The 19,791-nt window shown below is 28.1% G+C and overlaps 4 protein-coding genes across 4 annotated transcripts; 2 read left to right on the top strand and 2 right to left on the bottom strand.

The window, feature by feature from the left end:
* Nucleotides 1-690: 690 nt before the first annotated feature.
* On the top strand, nt 691-7,185 carry Phum_PHUM250960 (uncharacterized protein; the record flags this gene model as incomplete). Its single annotated transcript, XM_002426347.1, has 17 exons — nt 691-967; nt 1,089-1,147; nt 1,218-1,370; nt 1,444-1,592; nt 1,672-1,858; nt 1,930-2,105; nt 3,224-3,518; nt 3,592-3,733; nt 3,795-3,907; nt 3,979-4,086; nt 4,159-4,320; nt 4,417-4,860; nt 5,123-5,190; nt 5,698-5,779; nt 5,841-6,024; nt 6,389-6,757; nt 6,968-7,185. 17 exons carry the CDS (start codon nt 691-693, stop codon nt 7,183-7,185), a joined length of 3,186 nt encoding a protein of 1,061 aa, XP_002426392.1.
* Nucleotides 7,186-7,483: 298 nt separating this feature from the next.
* Phum_PHUM250970 (cytochrome oxidase biogenesis protein, putative) lies at nt 7,484-8,989 on the bottom strand (the record flags this gene model as incomplete). Its single annotated transcript, XM_002426348.1, has 6 exons — nt 7,484-7,520; nt 7,599-7,762; nt 7,848-8,086; nt 8,186-8,321; nt 8,411-8,548; nt 8,618-8,989. 6 exons carry the CDS (start codon nt 8,987-8,989, stop codon nt 7,484-7,486), a joined length of 1,086 nt encoding a protein of 361 aa, XP_002426393.1.
* A 190-nt stretch (nt 8,990-9,179) lies between these two features.
* Nucleotides 9,180-11,813, top strand: Phum_PHUM250980 (protein phosphatase 2C gamma, putative; the record flags this gene model as incomplete). Its single annotated transcript, XM_002426349.1, has 6 exons — nt 9,180-9,302; nt 9,529-10,408; nt 10,581-10,828; nt 10,914-11,145; nt 11,246-11,463; nt 11,541-11,813. The coding sequence occupies 6 exons, from the start codon at nt 9,180-9,182 to the stop codon at nt 11,811-11,813; spliced, it is 1,974 nt and encodes a 657-aa protein (XP_002426394.1).
* Nucleotides 11,814-14,962: 3,149 nt separating this feature from the next.
* On the bottom strand, nt 14,963-16,987 carry Phum_PHUM250990 (lipoic acid synthetase, putative; the record flags this gene model as incomplete). Its single annotated transcript, XM_002426350.1, has 6 exons — nt 14,963-15,124; nt 15,213-15,558; nt 15,631-15,688; nt 15,763-15,919; nt 16,014-16,336; nt 16,546-16,987. The coding sequence occupies 6 exons, from the start codon at nt 16,985-16,987 to the stop codon at nt 14,963-14,965; spliced, it is 1,488 nt and encodes a 495-aa protein (XP_002426395.1).
* Between the last annotated feature and the right edge of the window lie 2,804 nt (nt 16,988-19,791).

The following is a 19,791-nucleotide window of genomic DNA, read 5'->3' on the forward strand; positions in this document are numbered from 1 at the left end:
AACCTTAAATTTTTTTTTTTTTTAGGGAGAGGGGGGCCTAATATTGTCATCCTACAAATTTTTTTTTTAAAAACAAACAAACACAATTTTTTTTTCCTTTTTCTTTTTCTTTTTTAAGTATTTAAATGTTTTGCTGTTTTTAATAAGAAAAACTTTTCCAAAAAGTTTACAATTGTAAATAATAATAATAATAATAATAATTTAAAAAGTTTTTCGATTAAAAAAAAAAGGGAAAAAAGTTTTGCTTGCTAATTTATCTGTCATTTAAATAAATAAAGTGTTTTTTTTTATTTTTAATTAAATGAATATTTATATATATATTTATTATAAAATATTTTTTTGTTTTATGTATATACACTTCAATAATTTTTCCGTTTTATTATTATTATTATTTTTAGCAATAATGAAAATTTATTGTTGTCATGCAATGTTGGAAAATCACGATATCCGTTTTCAAAAAAAAAAAAGAAAGAGGAAAAAAAAAAAATTAATTTTATTGGATAACACAAACACAAACATACACGAAACACACACACACGACAAACACACAACAAACACACATATTTTGCTTATATATATATATAAAAAAAACATTTGTAAAAATTTAACATACACACAAGCAAGCACACACACACACACGCGAGATTTTTTTTTTAAAAAAATGTTTTGAGAAAAAAAAATTTTTTTAGAATGCCACCAGACACAAATGCAGAAGAAGAAGAAAAGCCAAAATGGGAAAATGTTGTCATTGATCAACCGGAATTAAAAAAAGCTAAAATATCTGGTATACCATATACGGGTTCGGAAGGTTCTCTCGTACCATCACAATCATCAGATTTCGAATGGAATTCAATTGATATAGCAAAAGCAGGAGATTTACTTTTATTACCACCTGATAAAACTCCAGATTTTCAAGATGAAGAAGAGATGAGAAGAATATTTTCATTGATTTACGATGTTTTCCGTTGTAAGGAAAAAAAAAAAAATCCTTTTGTATCTACCCCTGCCCCCTCACTCTACCCCTATCCCTACCACCCCCCGTTTGTAAACAGGAAAATGACGTCATCATTATTTTTTTTCTTTTGTAGATAAATGTATTTTATGTAAAGCACTTGAAGAAATTAATTTTTTTCAAAAATATCCAGAGGTAAAGGTTGTTGTTGCTGTTATTATTTTTCAAACTTTTTTTTCATTATCCAACTGGAATATTTTTCCAGCATGAAAATAATAAAAGTTTAGTTTGGCTTTTGTTTTACGATTTATACAAGAGAAGATTTCTTCCGAGAGTTCACGCTGATGTTTTAATATCATCTGAAGTTTTTGAAAAACTCGGCCTTGATATCGTTGAAAAAAATCTTTGGAATTCCAGAGTACGCTAATAAATAATACTCTTTTCTATTATTATTATTTTTAACATTAATGATTTTTTTTTTCTTATTTTAGGTAAAATTAGCAGCATCATTAGCTAGGTTAAGAATTAAAAATAATGCATTAAGATTAAATCAATTATTACCTCTACATTTAAGAGATGAAAGATTTGTTTCAATTGATAGTAGTCCAGTTACCGGTTGGCTAAATACTTTTAAAAAAAGGTTTTTCATTATTGTTTGTCTTAACCACCCTCCCCACAACCCCCCGGTGATGATGATGAATGTGTTCGTTCGTTTACAGTAAGAAAGAAATATGTGATAACATAGAAAAATTAGGTTTTCGTCTGCAAAACAAACACGAAACCGTTTTGACTAAAAACGATTTTCGATTCGATAATTTATGTCCGAAAGTACTTTTATGTCATCCGATACAAAGACCAGAACTTGCACAATCATCTCTTATTAAAAATTACAGCATCATTTTACAGGTAAAAATTAATTTATTTATAAGAGTGTGTCGTTTGTCAGGTTTGTCATTTCCATCGTATTTCTCTTTTAGGATAGAGCTTTTTGTATTGGACCTGCATTACTGGGTAAAGTATTAACGGAAAATCCTCTTCGTGGTACCATAGCTCAAACGCACGTCAACACTCCAAGAGCTACAGCATATTTAGCAAATATAATAGTTGATAATGACAGATTGGAAAAATTAGTAGCGTTCGGAGCTGGAGATAAGTAAGGATTTTTTATTTTACTTTTGGGTTAGCAACTAAGTAATTGCGGATTTCATTAACAAATAGTTTGTAAATTTTTTTGAGTACGTTTACATCTTTGGACAGACAAAAATTTTTGATAGGTTATTATATGGTTCCTCCTCTAACATTCAGTATCCACATTTCATTGAACTGTTAAACTGTGGGTGAGCAAAAGACATTTAAACATGGGGAGCCATAGCGAGCATTTCCTCCACATTTTCCCCTTTTATTTTCCAAGGGATGCTAATGCTTCACGAGCTCATAAAAAGTTATGGGCTGTGTAGGGTGATGATGTCTTAATAGAACGGCAGGTTCGTAAAATTCCGTTCTGGAGATTTTTCTTTGAAAAATGAGGAGCGCTCTGGGTGTCCAGTGGAGGTCGATGATGACCAATTAAAGGCCCTCATTGATTATGATCAGTTTGACATAGGGCATTGTAGAGAAGCTAGATTCGTCACATAAGTGCGTCCAAAACCGTCTGCGGTGTCTTGAGTACCAAAAGAAGCTTGGTGCACAACCCTGGGGAGTGGGAGTTAGCGAAACGACTTGATCTTTGCGATATGCTTCTTAAGCGAATGACTATTTTTCGAAAGAATGGGCACCGAAAATAAAACGTTGTGGGTTATGTAAAGCAACGTTTTGAGGAAAAGATCCTGGCCTAGGCAAGGGAAACAGGCACCAAAAACTTCTAAGGCTAACATTCACCAAAAAAAGGTGCTGTTATCATTTTGGTGGGATTACAAAGGCATAGTCTACTTTGAGCTGCTGCTGCCACGAAATCAGACCATAAATTCCACAATCGACTAATTTAAATAATGCCATCCAAGAAAAACGACCAAAGCTAGTCAATAGAAAAGGAATTGTTATTATTATCACCGTGATAATGCCAGGCTCCACACATCTTTAGCCACCAGACAAAAACTACTGGAGCTAGGCTGGAATGTTTTGCCTCACTTTCCTTATAGTCTCAACCTAGCTCTAAGTGATTATTATTTGTTCCAAAACGACAATTTGGTCAAAACTCCATTGGAGCAAATTTTTGCCCATAAAAATAAAGAGTTTATGAGAGTTAATGATAATGATAATCAAACGTTACAGGTTACTGGAATATCAAACGTACATACACGAATTGGGTATAAATAATTGTGAAATATACGCAGAAAGATTTGCGGATCTTCATCCGGAGGCAGCGGTTTTAGAAAATTTAGTTGCCGTTTTAGCAACTCCTCCAAATAGTTACACGGGTGTAACCGATCCGGTTGATTTAATATGTAGTCGAGGTGGCGATATGGATATGTTAAAAGGACTCACACAAACGGAAATAAAAGAAAATTCATTAGGTTATTTACAAGAGCAAAAAGAAACGCTTAAATATTGCATGTCACTACCCCAGGTACTTAATACCCGCGATCGATAGTTTTATGTCCTATATAAGAAAACAAGTAAAATGTAAAATTGAATTACAGGTACAGATAATTTTATACGAAACGCATTCAATATCACCACAAGAAAATTTTGAAATGGTGAGTAACGTTATTGAAACAATGAATGGATTAGCAAAAGAAAAACACGAAGAAGAACATAGATTGGCTCTTGAAAAAGAAGAAGGTAAGGGAATAAAATTAATTTTTTTTAGTAATGAAAAATAATAATAATAAAATTTTTCCAGCCGAAGAAAAAATGAATAAACCTGTTTTCATACCTGGTAAACCATCATCGAGAGAACAAAAAGATAAAGAAAATCAAGAAGTTAAAATATCCGTTCTTCCAGTTGAAATCGAAGTAATTGTTTTTCCAGTTTTTTTCTATTTTCCATTACGATGGAAATTTTTTTTTTTTTATTGAAATTTTAGGTACCTCCTTGTGATTTATTCGAAGTTGCTCCACTTCCGGAATTTTACAATCACGGTAGCACGTGTTTTTCCGAAGAAGGTTGTTTTATAGCTAAAATTCAAAGAAAGGTAAAATTTTCTATTTTTTTATTTTTTTGTATTGAATTCCTTTTATCGTCACTCAGATTAATTTTACTTTAGGAAATAATTAGTTTAGACGCGAAATACATGATAAAAATAGCAGAAGCAAGAGGTTTGTTTGGTTCAGAAATGGGAAAGAAAAAACCAACGGGTATGAAAATACAAAAAAAACAAGAAAAACGAAGACATTCATCAGCAAAAATTAAAAATAAAAAAGCAAAGGTTCGCATGTTTTCTTTTGACAAAGGGAGAAAGAGAGAGAGAAAACCCTCCATCGCAATAATAATGATGATACAAATCATGTAATTTTTTCAACAGCTGGAAATAGACAGATTGGCGGCTCCGACACAATCAACAATAATAAAATCTAAAAGAGAATCTTCTCCGATAATTTGGTCAAAACAATCATCATGTCCACGTCACGAATCACATTCATCGGATACCGAAAGCAAAGTAATTAAATCTAGGAAAAAATTATTAAAAATATGGTGGCAGGAAACATATAAATTAGTATTGAAAAAATTATTACATAAAAAGAAAAAAAATGCAAAATCAAAGGGGGGCGTAGGAGGAGTAGGAGGTTCATCATCAAATGTTAGAATACCACGACTTAAATTACCCCGACACGATAAGAGACAAAGGAAACAACAACCTTTTCCTTTACGTAAAGCCATCATAGATTTCGAAACTCCTAACGAAACTCTTATTATCGATTACATACTTAACACTTTTGATAATTATCAGGATGATGTTTACGTCATCGTTTAATTCTCTTACTCCAACAGTAATCTAACCTCTTATTCACTTATAATAACTCTCGAACCGATTTATATACACACCCCCTCCTCAATCACAAAACAAAATGACGGCGACCTCCTCTAAGTTATATAAAAATTATGTATTAATAATTAGGCTTATAAATATATATAAATAAGTTTTAATAAGTTTAAAAAAAAATTATTTTATTTGCATTTCCGTTTCCTATCATCACCATTTTTTTTTTTGTTTTCTTGTCACTTTACAGGTAAACAACATCAACGTTGATAATAAAAATTATTTAATACCTAAATTGGTGGATAGAAAAAATTCAAGGTGAGATTTATTATTAAAAATTAATCCATTAGATTATCCGTTGTCTAATTATCATCATTATTATTATTTAATCCATGCATATGCTATATGCTATGGTAGAAGAAAATTATTTTTTTTATAATTAGGGTATATCAAATGGGATCATCATCCTTGAAAACGGGAACCAAATCATCATCGCCATCTTACTCTTATGAGCAAAAACAGAATTCAAACATGTTATGCTATGCAGTTTTTGGATAACATTTTTTTAATAAAAAAAAAAATCTTACTCGTCATTTATTATTATTATTATTATTATTATTATTATTATTATGTTATATTAGACGAATAAAATTTATGGAGTATTTAAAAAAAAAAAAAAAAAAAAATTTTTGTATTAACTTTTTAGTCTGACAAGGGAAATAATAATAATAATAATAATAATGATAATAATAAAATTAATTCGTTTGTTTTATTAATGTGTGTTGTTATTGAGTCAAAGTGAAAATTAGAATCCTATTGTTCCAGATCAAAGAAAAGTCAGGATGAAAGTGTTAGAAGGTTATCAAAGCCGACACCGAGAAGATTAACGAATCAAGATAATTTTTCTGTAAGTAATAATAATAATATTAAAAGTTATGAAGTTTGATTGATTTTTTTTTTATTTTTAGAGTGAGATAAAAGCAAGATTTTGGAGATACGCAACGGCCAAATCCGTTGAAGATTTGATAAGAGCATTGAAGAAAAAAAGAAAAGGGAAAAGATTATTCAAAGTCGAAGATTATTTCTTTTTTAAAGATGAAGATTTATATATACCAGAGTCGTCGCAAAAGAGAATTTTTTTAACTAATTCAGGTGAAATTAATTTTTTTCAAAATAATTTGAAATGTACGCAAGACGTTGTTATTTAAATATAAATAAGAAAAATAATTTTTTTTTTTTTTTTCTAAAATATTATTAATAATAATAATAATAATAAATAAAATCTTTTTGTTTTGTTATTGATTTGATTCCTTTATCCTTTGACTATTGATCCGATTATAATCCATTAATAATCCATTTTAATAAATTAATAAATTAATTAATAAAACTTGCAAAAAAAAAAATTTTTTTTATCATTTCCTTTCCTGTAATTGTATAGTATTTGATTGTTTTGGGATTTTAAAAAAAATAAGTTTAGAAATTATTTTTTATTTTCAAATCGGATATAACATTTTAGGAGAAAAAATCGAAGAAGTTTTCGAAAACCAAACAATTGAACAAGATCAACAGAAATTAATTGGGAAAAATAAAAAATCATTTATAACGACAATGGCGGCGTCGGCGGCGGCGGTGGCAAACGATACAACATTAATTCCCGATTTTGAAATAATAAAACCTTATAAAAATAAAGATGTCCTCCGGATAACATCCTACGGTGCCGTTTCTGATAAATCTTTACCATCTCCTGCCCTGTCTGCATCGATCAATAGCACTTATAATAATTTCGACGTCCATGATGGATTTGGTGCCTTTCAAAAATGCATCGATAGTGCTAGTGTGATATTTAAAAAAATCGACGAAGTCGTCGAGGAAAATAAAATCATTGGTGAAAAGAAAAAAATTAAAAATATATCTGAAATACAAAATGAAATTTTCAATCCGGAAAAAAAATTTAAAAATAAAAGTTTTAGTCCATTGGAGGTATGCGACAAACCCATTTGTTGCAACAACAAAAAAAATGGAGTTCAATGTTGTTAATAATTTAAATTTATTTTTCAGGCTCTTTCGAGAATCGAAGAAATCAATAACATAATAGATATAAAAGAGCCTCAAAGACAAGACATCATATTATCAGCCAAATATATTTCTGGTCCTCAAATATCATCTCAGGACAAAAAATTCATACAAACTCTTCAAAACAAATTGGAAAAACTTCAGCAAACTTATAAGAATTCATGTAAACAAAGGCGACCTTCCCAAGAAAGAATAAGAAAACTCAGCACACCAAAAGGTAAATTTAATTCAAATCAATAACCTACAAAAATTTATTTAATTATTATTATTATTATTATTTCACAAGGGAGGCAATCAATGAAATGTGTTTGTTTGTTTGTGTGTAAGTAAATGTGTAAGTTGTTTTTGTAACAAAAAAAAGTTGTTGATAATTTTGTTAAATTTTTGGCATTTTTTTTTCGAGACACAATCATTAAATAAAGAAAAACATTTTTTCCAAATGAAATTGTTATTAATTTTTTTTTTTTTGAATACTTTCAAAGTATTTGAAAGATAAAAACAGAGACCAACAAACAGATAAAATTATTATTTACAGTTATCAATTATCCTCATTCCGATAAGAGCCAGAATTTATTCTTTGTTTAAATTTGTTATTAAAAAAAAAAAAAAATACTTTTCAATTATTATTTAATTACTGTGATTTTTTAAAATACTTTGAATATTTTTCAACAAAACTATCTGCTAAATGTTTGTAAGGATTTTGTTTTTCTAAAGGAGTGATAGGAATTCTCAACAGTCGTCTAACTTTAGGAGATAAAAGTAGTAGATGTTGAGCGATGCTGCAAAGTATTGATACACTCCAATATAAAGATAAGCCCTGAAAAATGAAAAAAATTAGCCAAGTTATTAAATATTAAAGGATCATATTTATAACCATGAGAAAAATAATAAAAAAAAATTACACTGGGTACGATTGCACCGACAATCAAAAAGAGTACTGCAGAAAATCTAAATATAGTAGAAAACACCTTTAAAAAAAAACTTGTAGGTTTTCTACCAATTGATAATTGTATCAAATCTTGAAATAAATATGTTGAAAGAAATAATGTTACTGGTAAAATAAAATATGGATCAGGTTGAATAAGATTACTGTTCCAAAACAATCCTTCCGTTTGTAACTGTAAATATGTCATAGGAGAAACTAAAAGAAAAAATTTGATTTAGCATAATTGGTTTTTTGATAAACTCTTGATTTGATTGTAATTTACTACAGGAAATTAGTAGAGTGTGGTATTTTTACCTAAATCTTTTTCACATAAACTTCTGATAGAAAATGAAAGTAGGATCCAAGGAGGAAGATGAGCCCATGTTAAAATAACCAATTTAAATGGATGGCAATTGTTTTTTACAACTAAATCTGACCAAATCATTTTTTGCTGAAAAAATAAACATTGTCAGGTTTAACAAATTTTTTTTTTTAAACTCATTTATAAGATAATATTTTTTTAAATGTAAATTTACAAACTTGAGTAATGAAAGCTCTTTGTTTTTTCATATCGCTCCACTTTCCTCTTCTTGCCATAAGTGATAGTTCAGATTCTAATTTTTTACATATTATACTATGTTGCATTTTGGTAAGATTTATTTTTGCTATTATATGTTGCTAGAAAAAATTAATGTAATTAAAATAATAAGTAACGGTTAAAAAAATTGTTTTAGAAAATAAAATTACTTGAAAAACCCCTATGGGTAATCCTATAACCAATTTCATACCGGCAGTTACTAAAAGAATTTCACTCCACCAGGGTAACCCGCTCATGTCATGTAATTCAATTAAAAAGTTTTTGATAGCCACGGTGGGTGCATTTGTTGTAACAAAATTATGAATGTTAGTATTTAATTCTTGAAAGTATTCAGATGAAAAATTTCTACTTTGTTGAAACTGACAACATAATTGACCGACTGGCAATTCTTTTTTTAAAATTTTACAACTAAAACCATTATGTTTTTGATTGAGTAAATGAGAATTTTTGTACGTATTCCCTAAATTTGAAATTAATGATACTTGTTTTGAAATTAATATTTTTTGCAAACACTTGGACATTTTTAAAAAAATATTTCAAATTAGTTTAATTACTCTATGATTTTAAATCAATTCAGGCAGTTTTTTGAAACCGTATATGATGTACCCTCTATAAAATGGCGGAATTGTAATTTATGTTTGAAGTTGGCATAATTATTATTCGTAATTACTATTTAAAGAAAGTATTGTATGTAAACTTTTGAATAAAATCATGGGCTTGAGTTTGGGTGCATATTTGTTGCATCCTGTTACGGATAAACATTCTTCAGACGAGGAAAATGGGAAAATTATATATGGTGTGAGCTCAATGCAGGGATGGAGGGAAACACAAGAAGTATGTATTGCTAAAAAAAATTATGAAATTCCTTACTCCATTTTGTAAAAAAAGAAAAAAAACATTTGCTTAATCAAAAATGTTTGTTAAACAATATCTTAAACCACATATACACGCATATGTACATGTATGCAAATAGCTACTGAAACCACCTACTTGTTAAATTTTATTTTTTAGTAGGATATTTTATTTTTACTTTCTAATAATATCTTACGTTTCTTCTTAGGATGCTCACAACTGCTTATTAGACTTTGATTCAGATGCTTCATTATTTGCGGTGTACGATGGGCATGGTGGTAATGAAGTATCAGAGTATACATCTCTACATTTACCAAATTTCATTAAAGAAAATGAGTTTTATAAAAAAGGTGACTTTGAAAAAGCATTAAAGGAGTCTTTTGTAAAGTTTGACTGCACATTAAAAGAACCTGAAGTGGTTGAACTTTTACAAAAGCTTGCCAAGTATAATGAATACAATAATGATGATGAATCCGAGTCTGAGGATGAAAACTTGGGTAGTTTAAAGGAGGAAGCGCAAATGGCAATCGAAGATGTTATGGCTAAATATGTTTTAAATCGTAAAGAAAATGAAAAGACTAATAATTCCGAAGCCACACAGTCTAGTAGTAATAAAGTTTTATCAAATGATTCAGTAAGGTGCAGTGAAGTAAGTTCTAATGAAACGGAATGTAGTTCTAGTAAATCGAATACAAGCTTCAATGAATCAGAATCTGAAGTGTCAAGTTCATCATCATCTTGTGCAGTTTCGAGAAAAAGTTTAAGTGAAAAATATAACTGTGTTGACAAAATTAAAAAGCCATTGCTTGATTCAACTTCAAATGGGTCAATAAAATCAAACAAGGGTGAAAATAGTAAGATTGACACTTCCGGTAGTGGTGAATCAAATGTTACACCGAGCAAAGTTCAAACTGAATCAAATAACAGTTCCAATAAAGAAGAAATTGTAAAATCAACTAGTTCAGAAGTAGTAGATAATACTAGTAAATCAAGCTGTAATGGTAAATTTAAAAATAGTACAGTCGAAAATACTATAAGTTCATCTGTGGAAAACGGTGAATCGAATGAACCAAAAAAATCAGGTAAAGGTAAAGCATTAGTTAAGCATCAGCCTAAGGCCAATGTTGAAAAAAATCAAGACTCCCCAGAAAAACTTTTCCAGAAGTTTATACATTCAGGTAAATTTTTTTTTTTTTTTTACAAATATGTACATAATTTTATTTTTTATAATTTCTAATTTTTTACTCTTTCAACTCTTAGATGTTAATGAAGAAATGAGCGAAAGTGATAGTGATGATGTATCTTTTAATGGTCCAGAAAGTCGTAGTGATGATGATGATGATGATGATGATAATGAGGTTGATGAGGATGATGATGATGACGACGAAGAAGAAGTAAGTAAAGGAGATGATGACGAGGACGATGAAAAAGATGATGATGATGAAAACGATGGGGATGACGATGGAGATTATGATGATGATGATGAAATAGATCGTTGTTTTATGGAAGTAAGATTAAGCCAAGATTTAATTGTGAAAAACTTCAATTTCCTGGATAAAAAAAATAAAAGAAAATAATTTTTTGTTTTTCCAGCCTGGATCGGAAAGCGGTTGTACGGCTCTCGTGGCATTGATTAAAAATAATAAAATTTACGTCGCAAATGCTGGAGATTGCAGATGCGTGGTATCAAAAAATGGCGAAGCCGTAGAATTAAGTATAGATCACAAACCGGAAAACGATATCGAATTAAAACGAATAGAAAAAGCTGGAGGAAGGGTCAGCGCTGGAAGAGTCAACGACGGTTTAAATTTATCAAGAGCATTAGGTAAAATTTTTCACGGATCTTTTTGCTTTCCAAAAAACAATTTCGCGCCTTTTTGTTTTTTTTTCAAAATGTCATCACCCATGGTTTTTCCAATTAATAGGTGATCACGTGTACAAGCGTACGGCAGATTTGCCACCGGAAGAACAAATGATTTCTCCATTACCAGACATTCAAATAATAGATTTAGAACCGGATATAGAATTTATGGTTTTAGCTTGCGATGGAATATGGAATTCAATGTCTAGTAAAGAAGTTGTAGATTTTGTTAGACCGAGGCTTATCGAGAAAAATGAAAAAGTGTCGAAAATTTGCGAAGAAGTAAAAATATTTAATTTAGTTTTGTTTGTTTGTTTGTTTGGAGTTTTTTCATTTAGAGATTTATATTTTTTTTAAAGATGTTCGATCATTGTTTGGCTCCGAACACTCTTTGCGATGGAACGGGTTGCGATAACATGACAGCCATTATAGTACAATTTAAAGAATCGACATTTTTTAAATGTAAAAAACGTCATTTGGAGGTTGTTGATAGCGAATCGGAAATATCAGCGAAAAAAACAAAGACTGAAGATGTGTCCTCAACTGATTCGATAGGTACAACAATCAGTCAATCGAACGATACCTGTTTTCAAGAAAAATCATCATCTAATTCTCCAGATACAACTCAGTAAATTTAAAAAAGAAAAAAATTTCAATTCATTTTTATGAGTTCCTTTTTTTTATTAGCATTATTTTTTTTTTTTTAATTTTCATTTTGTAAGATTTTTTTTTTTTACATAAATTGTGTTTTTCATAGCATTTTATTTATTTATTTGTTTGAAAAGTATGATGACGTATTGCAGTAAACAAAAAAATTATCATTGATGTTTTGTAGTACAGTAGAAAACGAAAAAATGTCTGTTTCCCAAAAGAAAAAAGAAAACTGCAAAAATTTTCATTAATATATACATAAATTTAAAAAAAAAACAAAATGATTACTTGCCTTTTAATTTCTTCTGAGATTGGGCTTTGCTATCATAAGTTGCAAGTTGCCCTTCATCCAATATCTCGTTTTCTTTATTTTCTTTGACGATTTGTTTTGCTCTTTTCAGTACTCCTTTTTTTGTAATTTTTTCTTCCGTATGTATAACTTGGGCTAAGATAGGGTCCTCTTGATGGGATTCTATGTATTTTCCCATTCCAATTATGGCATTCTGGTATGCCGCTTATTATTATTATTATTATTATAATGACGACAATGCGTCCTGATGTTTGTCGGAGCTTTTTCAACATATATTCCTGAGGTTTCTACCCTTCTACCTTTCCTCAGTGAAAAATTTGATCTTATGTATCAGAAAAACATAAGTCCAAGGAGGTATAAAGTAAAATAAAATAAAATTCAAACAATGGATTCCCGCTTAAAATAAAATGTGTGCCAGGTAAAATATACAAGGTCGTCCTACTTAGCGTAAACAGTAAACAAGGTCGACCTTGGTTGAAAAATCGTGACCATGAAAAATTTCACAAAATTGAATTTTAAAACTAATGGCCTTGTATTCAAGGTCGACCTACTTTAGAATAAATCGTAAACGTTGGATTTTCGCGCTCAAGGTCATTTTTAACTTAAAACATCGAAAATTTTTCTCCGATGTATCAGAAAAACATAAGATCCAAGGAGGTATAATAAAAAATAAAATGCGAAATTCGCAATATAATGCAAAATATAGCAAAATTTCGTTTTTTTACGTGTCAGGCAAACATAAAAAAATGAAAGTGTACTGAGTACACCTAAAATCAGGTATGGAGATTTGATTGGGGGGTGTATGGAGATTTTATATTCACTCGATACAATAAATAAATTAGTTACAAGTATTTTTAATATTTTTATTGGCAAAATATATTATAATGTAACAGGTTAACAAAAGAAAATGGAGGAATAAAATAATATACAATCAATAGATTCACATTTAAAACAGGAGTACAAAGATTTTATATCCACAAAATACTATAAATAAATTAGTTCCAAGTTTTTTTTATTGAATTAACTCTATTTCTTCTTTAGTATGACAAGATATTTAGCTCAACTTCTACTTATAATCAGCTCAGGAGATGTAACAATTATTAAATGGAGTCTGTTGTTCCTTTTCATAATTCCCTTCGCTAAAATCAATTATTATTATTATAGGTTACCAATTCCTCCTGACTTGATTCAGATAAAGACCTAAAACAATCAAAAATCAGAAAATTAAACCTTAAAGATTGATAGATTTAAAGTATAGAAATTTGATCAATACTTAAATCAATAATTAATAAATAATTTTATTAAATTACTCCAACTCTTGTTTTTTATTATGATAAAATCAGTTTTGTCAGTGTGTGGATTTGTTGGTCGTACAGAACCGTGCATGAACCCCTTGTCGCAACCGGGGTTGGTACCACTCCTTGGGTAATCCATCCATTCCATATTTTCGGCCAATGGAGATATTGACATATTTTATTGTGCCTTTCTAAGTATTCATGTTTTGCCAATTTTGGACAGCCGGAATTGTTTCCGACTGTGATTAACAAATTCGATACATATCGTCTTGGTGGACTTACAACCTTCTTTACATCAGCTTTTGAATGTGATGCCCATTCATAGTATTTTTCTTGTCCTTCGGTTCAGGTGCGTGATTTCTTCTTTTGTCCAGTCGACGAGGCCAAAACTGTATTCTATTACTGGAACTGCTAATGTGTCGATGGCGTTTAACTTATTTTTTCCATTCAGTTCCGACTGTAATATAAGCCTCGATCTTTTTTAATATTCTTTCTTCAATCACGGTTTAATTTCCTTGTTGGCTATCCCAAAATTTTCTTCAATCCCCAAATATTTGTATGTTGATCCAGGGTCCAGTACTTTAATAAGTTCTTCTTCAGGGTCTTCTATATTTTCCTTCCGTTTTAACTTTCCTCTGACAATATTAACTCTGGCACATTTTTCCAAACCAAATTTCATGTTGATGTCAAAGGAAAAAGTTTGTACCGTCCTTAACATTTTCTTCAATTCTTCTTCGCTCTTCGCATATATCTTCAGGTCATCCATGTACAATATATGGGTGTTTTTCCTGTCTCCCGGTACCAACTCATATCCTTGATCCTTGATATTAAACTGTCTGGACAGAGGAATTAAAGACATGCAAAATAAAAGTGGCGACAATGAATCTCCCTGAAAAATTCATCTTTTTATAAATATTTTCCTATAAGAGTATTTTTGCACTTCCAGTTGGGTGCACCAATTTTTCATACTCTTCTCGCAGAACGCTGTAATTTTAGGGTCTACTTTATATATTTTCAATGCCTCAATAATCCATTCGTGATGAGGTACACTATCAAAGACCTTTTGATAGTCAATCTATGCCATGCCTGAATTCTTCCTCTTTTGTTTTGCACTGGCCATGATCAATTTATTTATTAAAAAAACCTCCTTGCAACCATAAGACTCTTTTCTACATCCATATTGTTCAGGAGGAAAAATGTTATTCTTTCTCAGGTGCCCATAAATCTTTCCAGAAATAATAGCTGTTATTATTTTGTACATTGTAGGTAAACATGTAATCGGCCGAAAATCTTTCCGTTCCATAGCTCCTGATTTTTTTGACAACAAATACGTTTTTCCCGTTGTTTTATTATTATTATTATTATTATTATTTATGGGACTTTATTTTGTTGAAAAATAAAAAAAAATTAATTAATCATTCTGAAATATATTAATATCGTTATTAAAATTTTAAATAATTTACAATTTAATATTACTTATTTATTTTTAAACATGATATTTGTTTTATTATTATTATTATTATTATCATTGATTCGTTTTCCTTTGTTTTATTATGCTGGATATGAAAAATTCTCCAGCTTTGTACGAAGAGCGAACTAATGGACCACTAGCAGTATATAAAAATCCTAAATCGTTTCCTACTTGTTCCCAATGTTTAAATTTTTCTGGCGTTACGTATTCCACGACCTACAAAACAAAAAACCTTTTGTTCAGAATAATTTGTTCAGAATACATTTCAGAACCGTGTTTATCGATAAAGATATGAAAGATCGACCTGTAAATGTCTCTTCGTGGGCTGCATGTATTGGCCTAATGTCAGGCAGTCCACTCCGCAAGTTCTAAGATCTTTCATGGTTTCCATCACTTCATCATCGGTTTCTCCCAGACCTAACATTATCGATGACTTTGTTAATAAATCGGAGTTAAATTCTTTGGCTGATGATAACACGTCGAGAGATTGACGATATTTGGCTCTTCTATCTCTCACGTACGGTGTCAACTTTTCGACCGTTTCGATATTATGAGCGAAAACATCTAATTTCGAATTGACGATTGTTTCTACTTCTTTTCTACTTCCTTTGAAATCAGGTACTAAACATTCCACAATGATGTTGGGATTACTAAACAAAAAAAAAAACATGTCAGATTGAAAAACTATTTAAATAATGATAAATAAACATATGTTCACCAACCGTTTTTTAATTTCTCTAACAGTTTCTGCAAAATGATTGGAACCACCATCGGGTAAATCTAAATTTGATCAACAAAAAAAAAAAATTAATAAATGAAAGTTAATAAAGATTCGAATACAAATAATTTTATACCATCTCTATCTACTGAAGTCAACACAACATAATCCAAACCCCATTCTGCTATTGCAGAAGCTGTGTTAACAGGTTCGAGTGGATTTAAAGGTGGAGGAGCTCTTGAAGTTTTTACCGAACAAAATCTGCATCCTCTCGTACAAGTATCTCCCATTAGCTAAAAAGAAAAAATTTTTTTTTTGGTATATTACTTCATGAGAGAGAGAGAGAAAAATTATTACATGTGTTTTAATAAAATTTGCAATGCATACCATAATTGTAGCTGTGGCTGTGCCATATTTTCCACCTCCCCAACATTCTCCGATATTTGGACATCTTGCCTCTTCGCAAACGGTATGTAAATTAAGATTTCTCAATTGTGTTTTTAATTTGGAAAAATTTTCTCCTGTTGGAATTTTCGTTTTTAGCCATGGTGGTAACCTTAATCTTTTCAATTCTCCTTTTTCTTTTTTAAGGTCCCCTGTGTAATCGCTCCAATCTTTACTTTGTTGTTCTAAAAAGTGATCCAACTGTGGTCCTTCAGCAATTTTTTTTTTGAAACTTTCCGGCAATGTTTTAACTCCACATCTAACATCTAGAAATGTCGGAATGATTCCCTGGAAATAAAAAATTTTTTTAAATAGAATATTGAAATAAAGAAATATTTAAGGAGGTATATAAAGGTTATAACAAAATGAAAAAAAAAAAAAAACACTCATGTTTAAATTAAAATTAATTTATTTCAAAAAAATTTAAATGGTCAAAATTTAATTATTATTTTCACTTAAAGTTTTTTTTATCTACGTTTGTTCGATTTTTGAATTCTTTTTATTTTATTCTTATTCCGCCTTTTTATTTTAGACATCTTGTGAATGTAACGTTGATTCATCCATTTTGGATAACCTCCTAATTTTTTTATGTCATTTAACGTAACAACATCCATTTTCATAGCTTCACTTGGAAAAACGACACCGATCCTTTCATTTTCTTTTTTCGAATCAGATTTATTCTTTTCCTTTTTAAGACTGAATTCAATCACATTTCCTTCAACTGTACAATTTGCATCTTTTGGAACATCAGGCACTTCAACAACGTCCATTGCATTTTCGCTGCTATCTTTTTTTTCCTTAGTTTTATCAACAATACCTAGCGTTTGTTTTAACCTAGCCAATTCTTTTTCCGCATATCTAACTCTTTTAATTGCACGCAATTTTCTTTTTCTTTTAGATCTTATACTTTTAGCCATGTTTTATGTGTTAGGCAGTTGAGGTTAAGACCGAATCACAATGTGAATAAAACACAATTTAATCTTATAATCACACCATTTGAAATTCATTACAATATTGAGTTTTTAAGATTTTTTTTTTCTTTACTTAAAAAGATAAAAATTTTTTTTTATATCTTTTAACTTTTATCAAATTACGTAATAAAATAATAAAAAAATATTTTTCGATAAAAATAAATTAATGTTTTAAAGATGACGTTTAATTAATATTGAAATTAACTTACGTAAAAATCTAAATTTTTTTTTAATGGACAACCAAGAACGTAAAAATTTTTTACACTTGAAATCATTTCTTACATTTCAAAAATAATTTAAAATTTATAAAAAACTTTTATTTTCTTTTTATTAAAAAAAAAAAAAATTTAATAAATTGTACTTTGATATTAAGATAGGGGACAAAAATTAACTGTAAGGTCAATCATTTTTTAAAATTATATTCACAACGATTTAACTACATACCATAGAGCGTAATTTCACAGAGTGTAAACTAAGAGTTTAACGTTTTTATCGTTTTGTTTATTTACTCTGTGATAGATTTTGTTTACTTTTAATAATACAAAATGTCTACTTTTCTTCAAACGTCTTTAATTTTAATAATAAATTGATAAAAATAAAAACATATCGATCATTTATTATCATCATTATTATTATAATTAATTTTATTAAATAGGCAGCTCAACGGAAAATAAAAAAACATTCTTTTTTAAAAATAATAATAATAATCATTTAAAAACAAAATAAAAAATTTTTATAAATTTATATTTTTTTTCACTTTTTTTTTTTTTTTAAATAAAAAAAAAATCAAATTCATTTGTTTTTAAGTAAATACAAATTAATAATAATAAATAAAAGTAAAAAAAATATACGGCGATGATAAATCGTACAGGTTTATAAAGGTTGATTAATATTTTTTAAAAAAATTTGTTTTGTTTTCATCTAATTAAATTACAATTTGTCAACCTCACCGGACAAACAAACAAACAAACAAATAAAAAAAAATGAACACTTTTTCTTTTTATTTTAATTCTCATTTTTACAAATTATATTTTATATTAAAGTCGTTTTTTCTTTTTTCTTTTGAATCTCACTCAATAATTCCCATAAATATAGAAAATGGAAACGACCAAGGCAAAATAATAAAAAATAAAAATAAATTAATTATTATTATTATTATTATTTCATTTTTATATATAAAAAAAACAACAGGACAAAATAATATAAAACAATTTCTTTTATTATTATTATTATCATTTTACAATTCTTCTTACATTTAAATAAAAAAAAAAAAAAAATATTTTTTTCCTATTTTTTTTCTCTCTTATTATAAAACAAATGAAAAAATATTTAATAATAATAATAATTATAATAATAATAATATTAATTAAATATATAAATTTTAATTTAATTATACTATAATTTTATAATATATAATATATATATATATTTTTTTATTTTCAAAATAAAATATAAAAAAATTTCATCAAAAAAAAAAAAAGAAAAAAAGAAAAAATTTGAGATCCATTATCATCATCATCATCATCATCATCAATAATTATAATAATAATAATAATAATATATATTTAAAACTTGGTCGTCTCTTTTACCAATAATAATAATAATAAATTTTCTTTTCAATTTTAAATAAAAAAAAAAAAAGAAAAAATGAGCTCTGGAAAAATTAATTAATTAATTAATTAAAAAAAAACAACATGGCCGTCATAAATACTGTAAATAATATATAATTTAATAAATTTCATTATTATTATTATTATTATAAATAAATAAATATATATATATATATTTTGACGGATATTTATTCTTTTGTGTTACACACGATAAAAAAAAAGTAATGATAATAATAATAATTTATATATATATAATCAAGCTCTTTTATTGTTAAAATTTTGTTGCCATTTGTTCTTTTATTTATTTTGTTTTATGTGTCATAAATAAAAAATTTTCTTTCGTACTTGATCAATTGTCGAAAATTACCCCCAACCCTCCTCCTCCTCCTCCTCCTAGCCCCCCCAAAAAAAAAAGAAAAAAAATTTTGAGAAGATTGTGGTGAGTAAATATAAATTTTTTTTTTTTTACAATTAGGCACTCTCGGATAAAAATGTTTTAATTAATTAATTAATTTTATTACCATTTAAATTTTTGAACGTTATTTAATTTATACACAATATTTTTCTTCTGCTTTTCTTTGTATTACTACATAGTAATTAACTTAATATCTAAATAATAATAATAATAATAATAAATCTGTACAAAATACTTTTTTTTCTTTCTTTTTCTCTTTTTCTTTTCTTTGTAAATTATTATCATCATTATTTTTTTTCTTTTTCTTTACCAGTAATAATAATAATAATAATAATAATTTTCTTTTTCATTATTTTGTATATTTAAAAAAATCATTATTATTATTATTATTTTTTTTTTTATATATATACAAACATATATAATAATAATTTTTTTTTCTTTTTTTTTCTCCCTCATTTTTTATAATTTTAAATCGTTTTTTTTTTTTGTACGAATATTGCAACTTTTTTTTTTTTTATTGGCATATGGCGGTCGGTTTTGAAAATCGTCGTCGTCTGCTCAAAATAATAATAATAATTAAAAAAAAAAAAAAAAAAAACGAATGCGTTTGTTTCAGCACTGGTCGATTTAAAGCATTTTCCTAATTTTTCTTTTATTAAACGGAAATTTTTTTTTTTTTTTTTATTTTCTCACTCTCGAACACAAAAAGAACTTTCTAGAATATA

Source organism: Pediculus humanus, genomic scaffold, assembly GCF_000006295.1.
Source record: "Pediculus humanus corporis 1103172107621 genomic scaffold, whole genome shotgun sequence".
In the NCBI taxonomy this organism is placed as follows: domain Eukaryota; kingdom Metazoa; phylum Arthropoda; class Insecta; order Psocodea; family Pediculidae; genus Pediculus; species Pediculus humanus.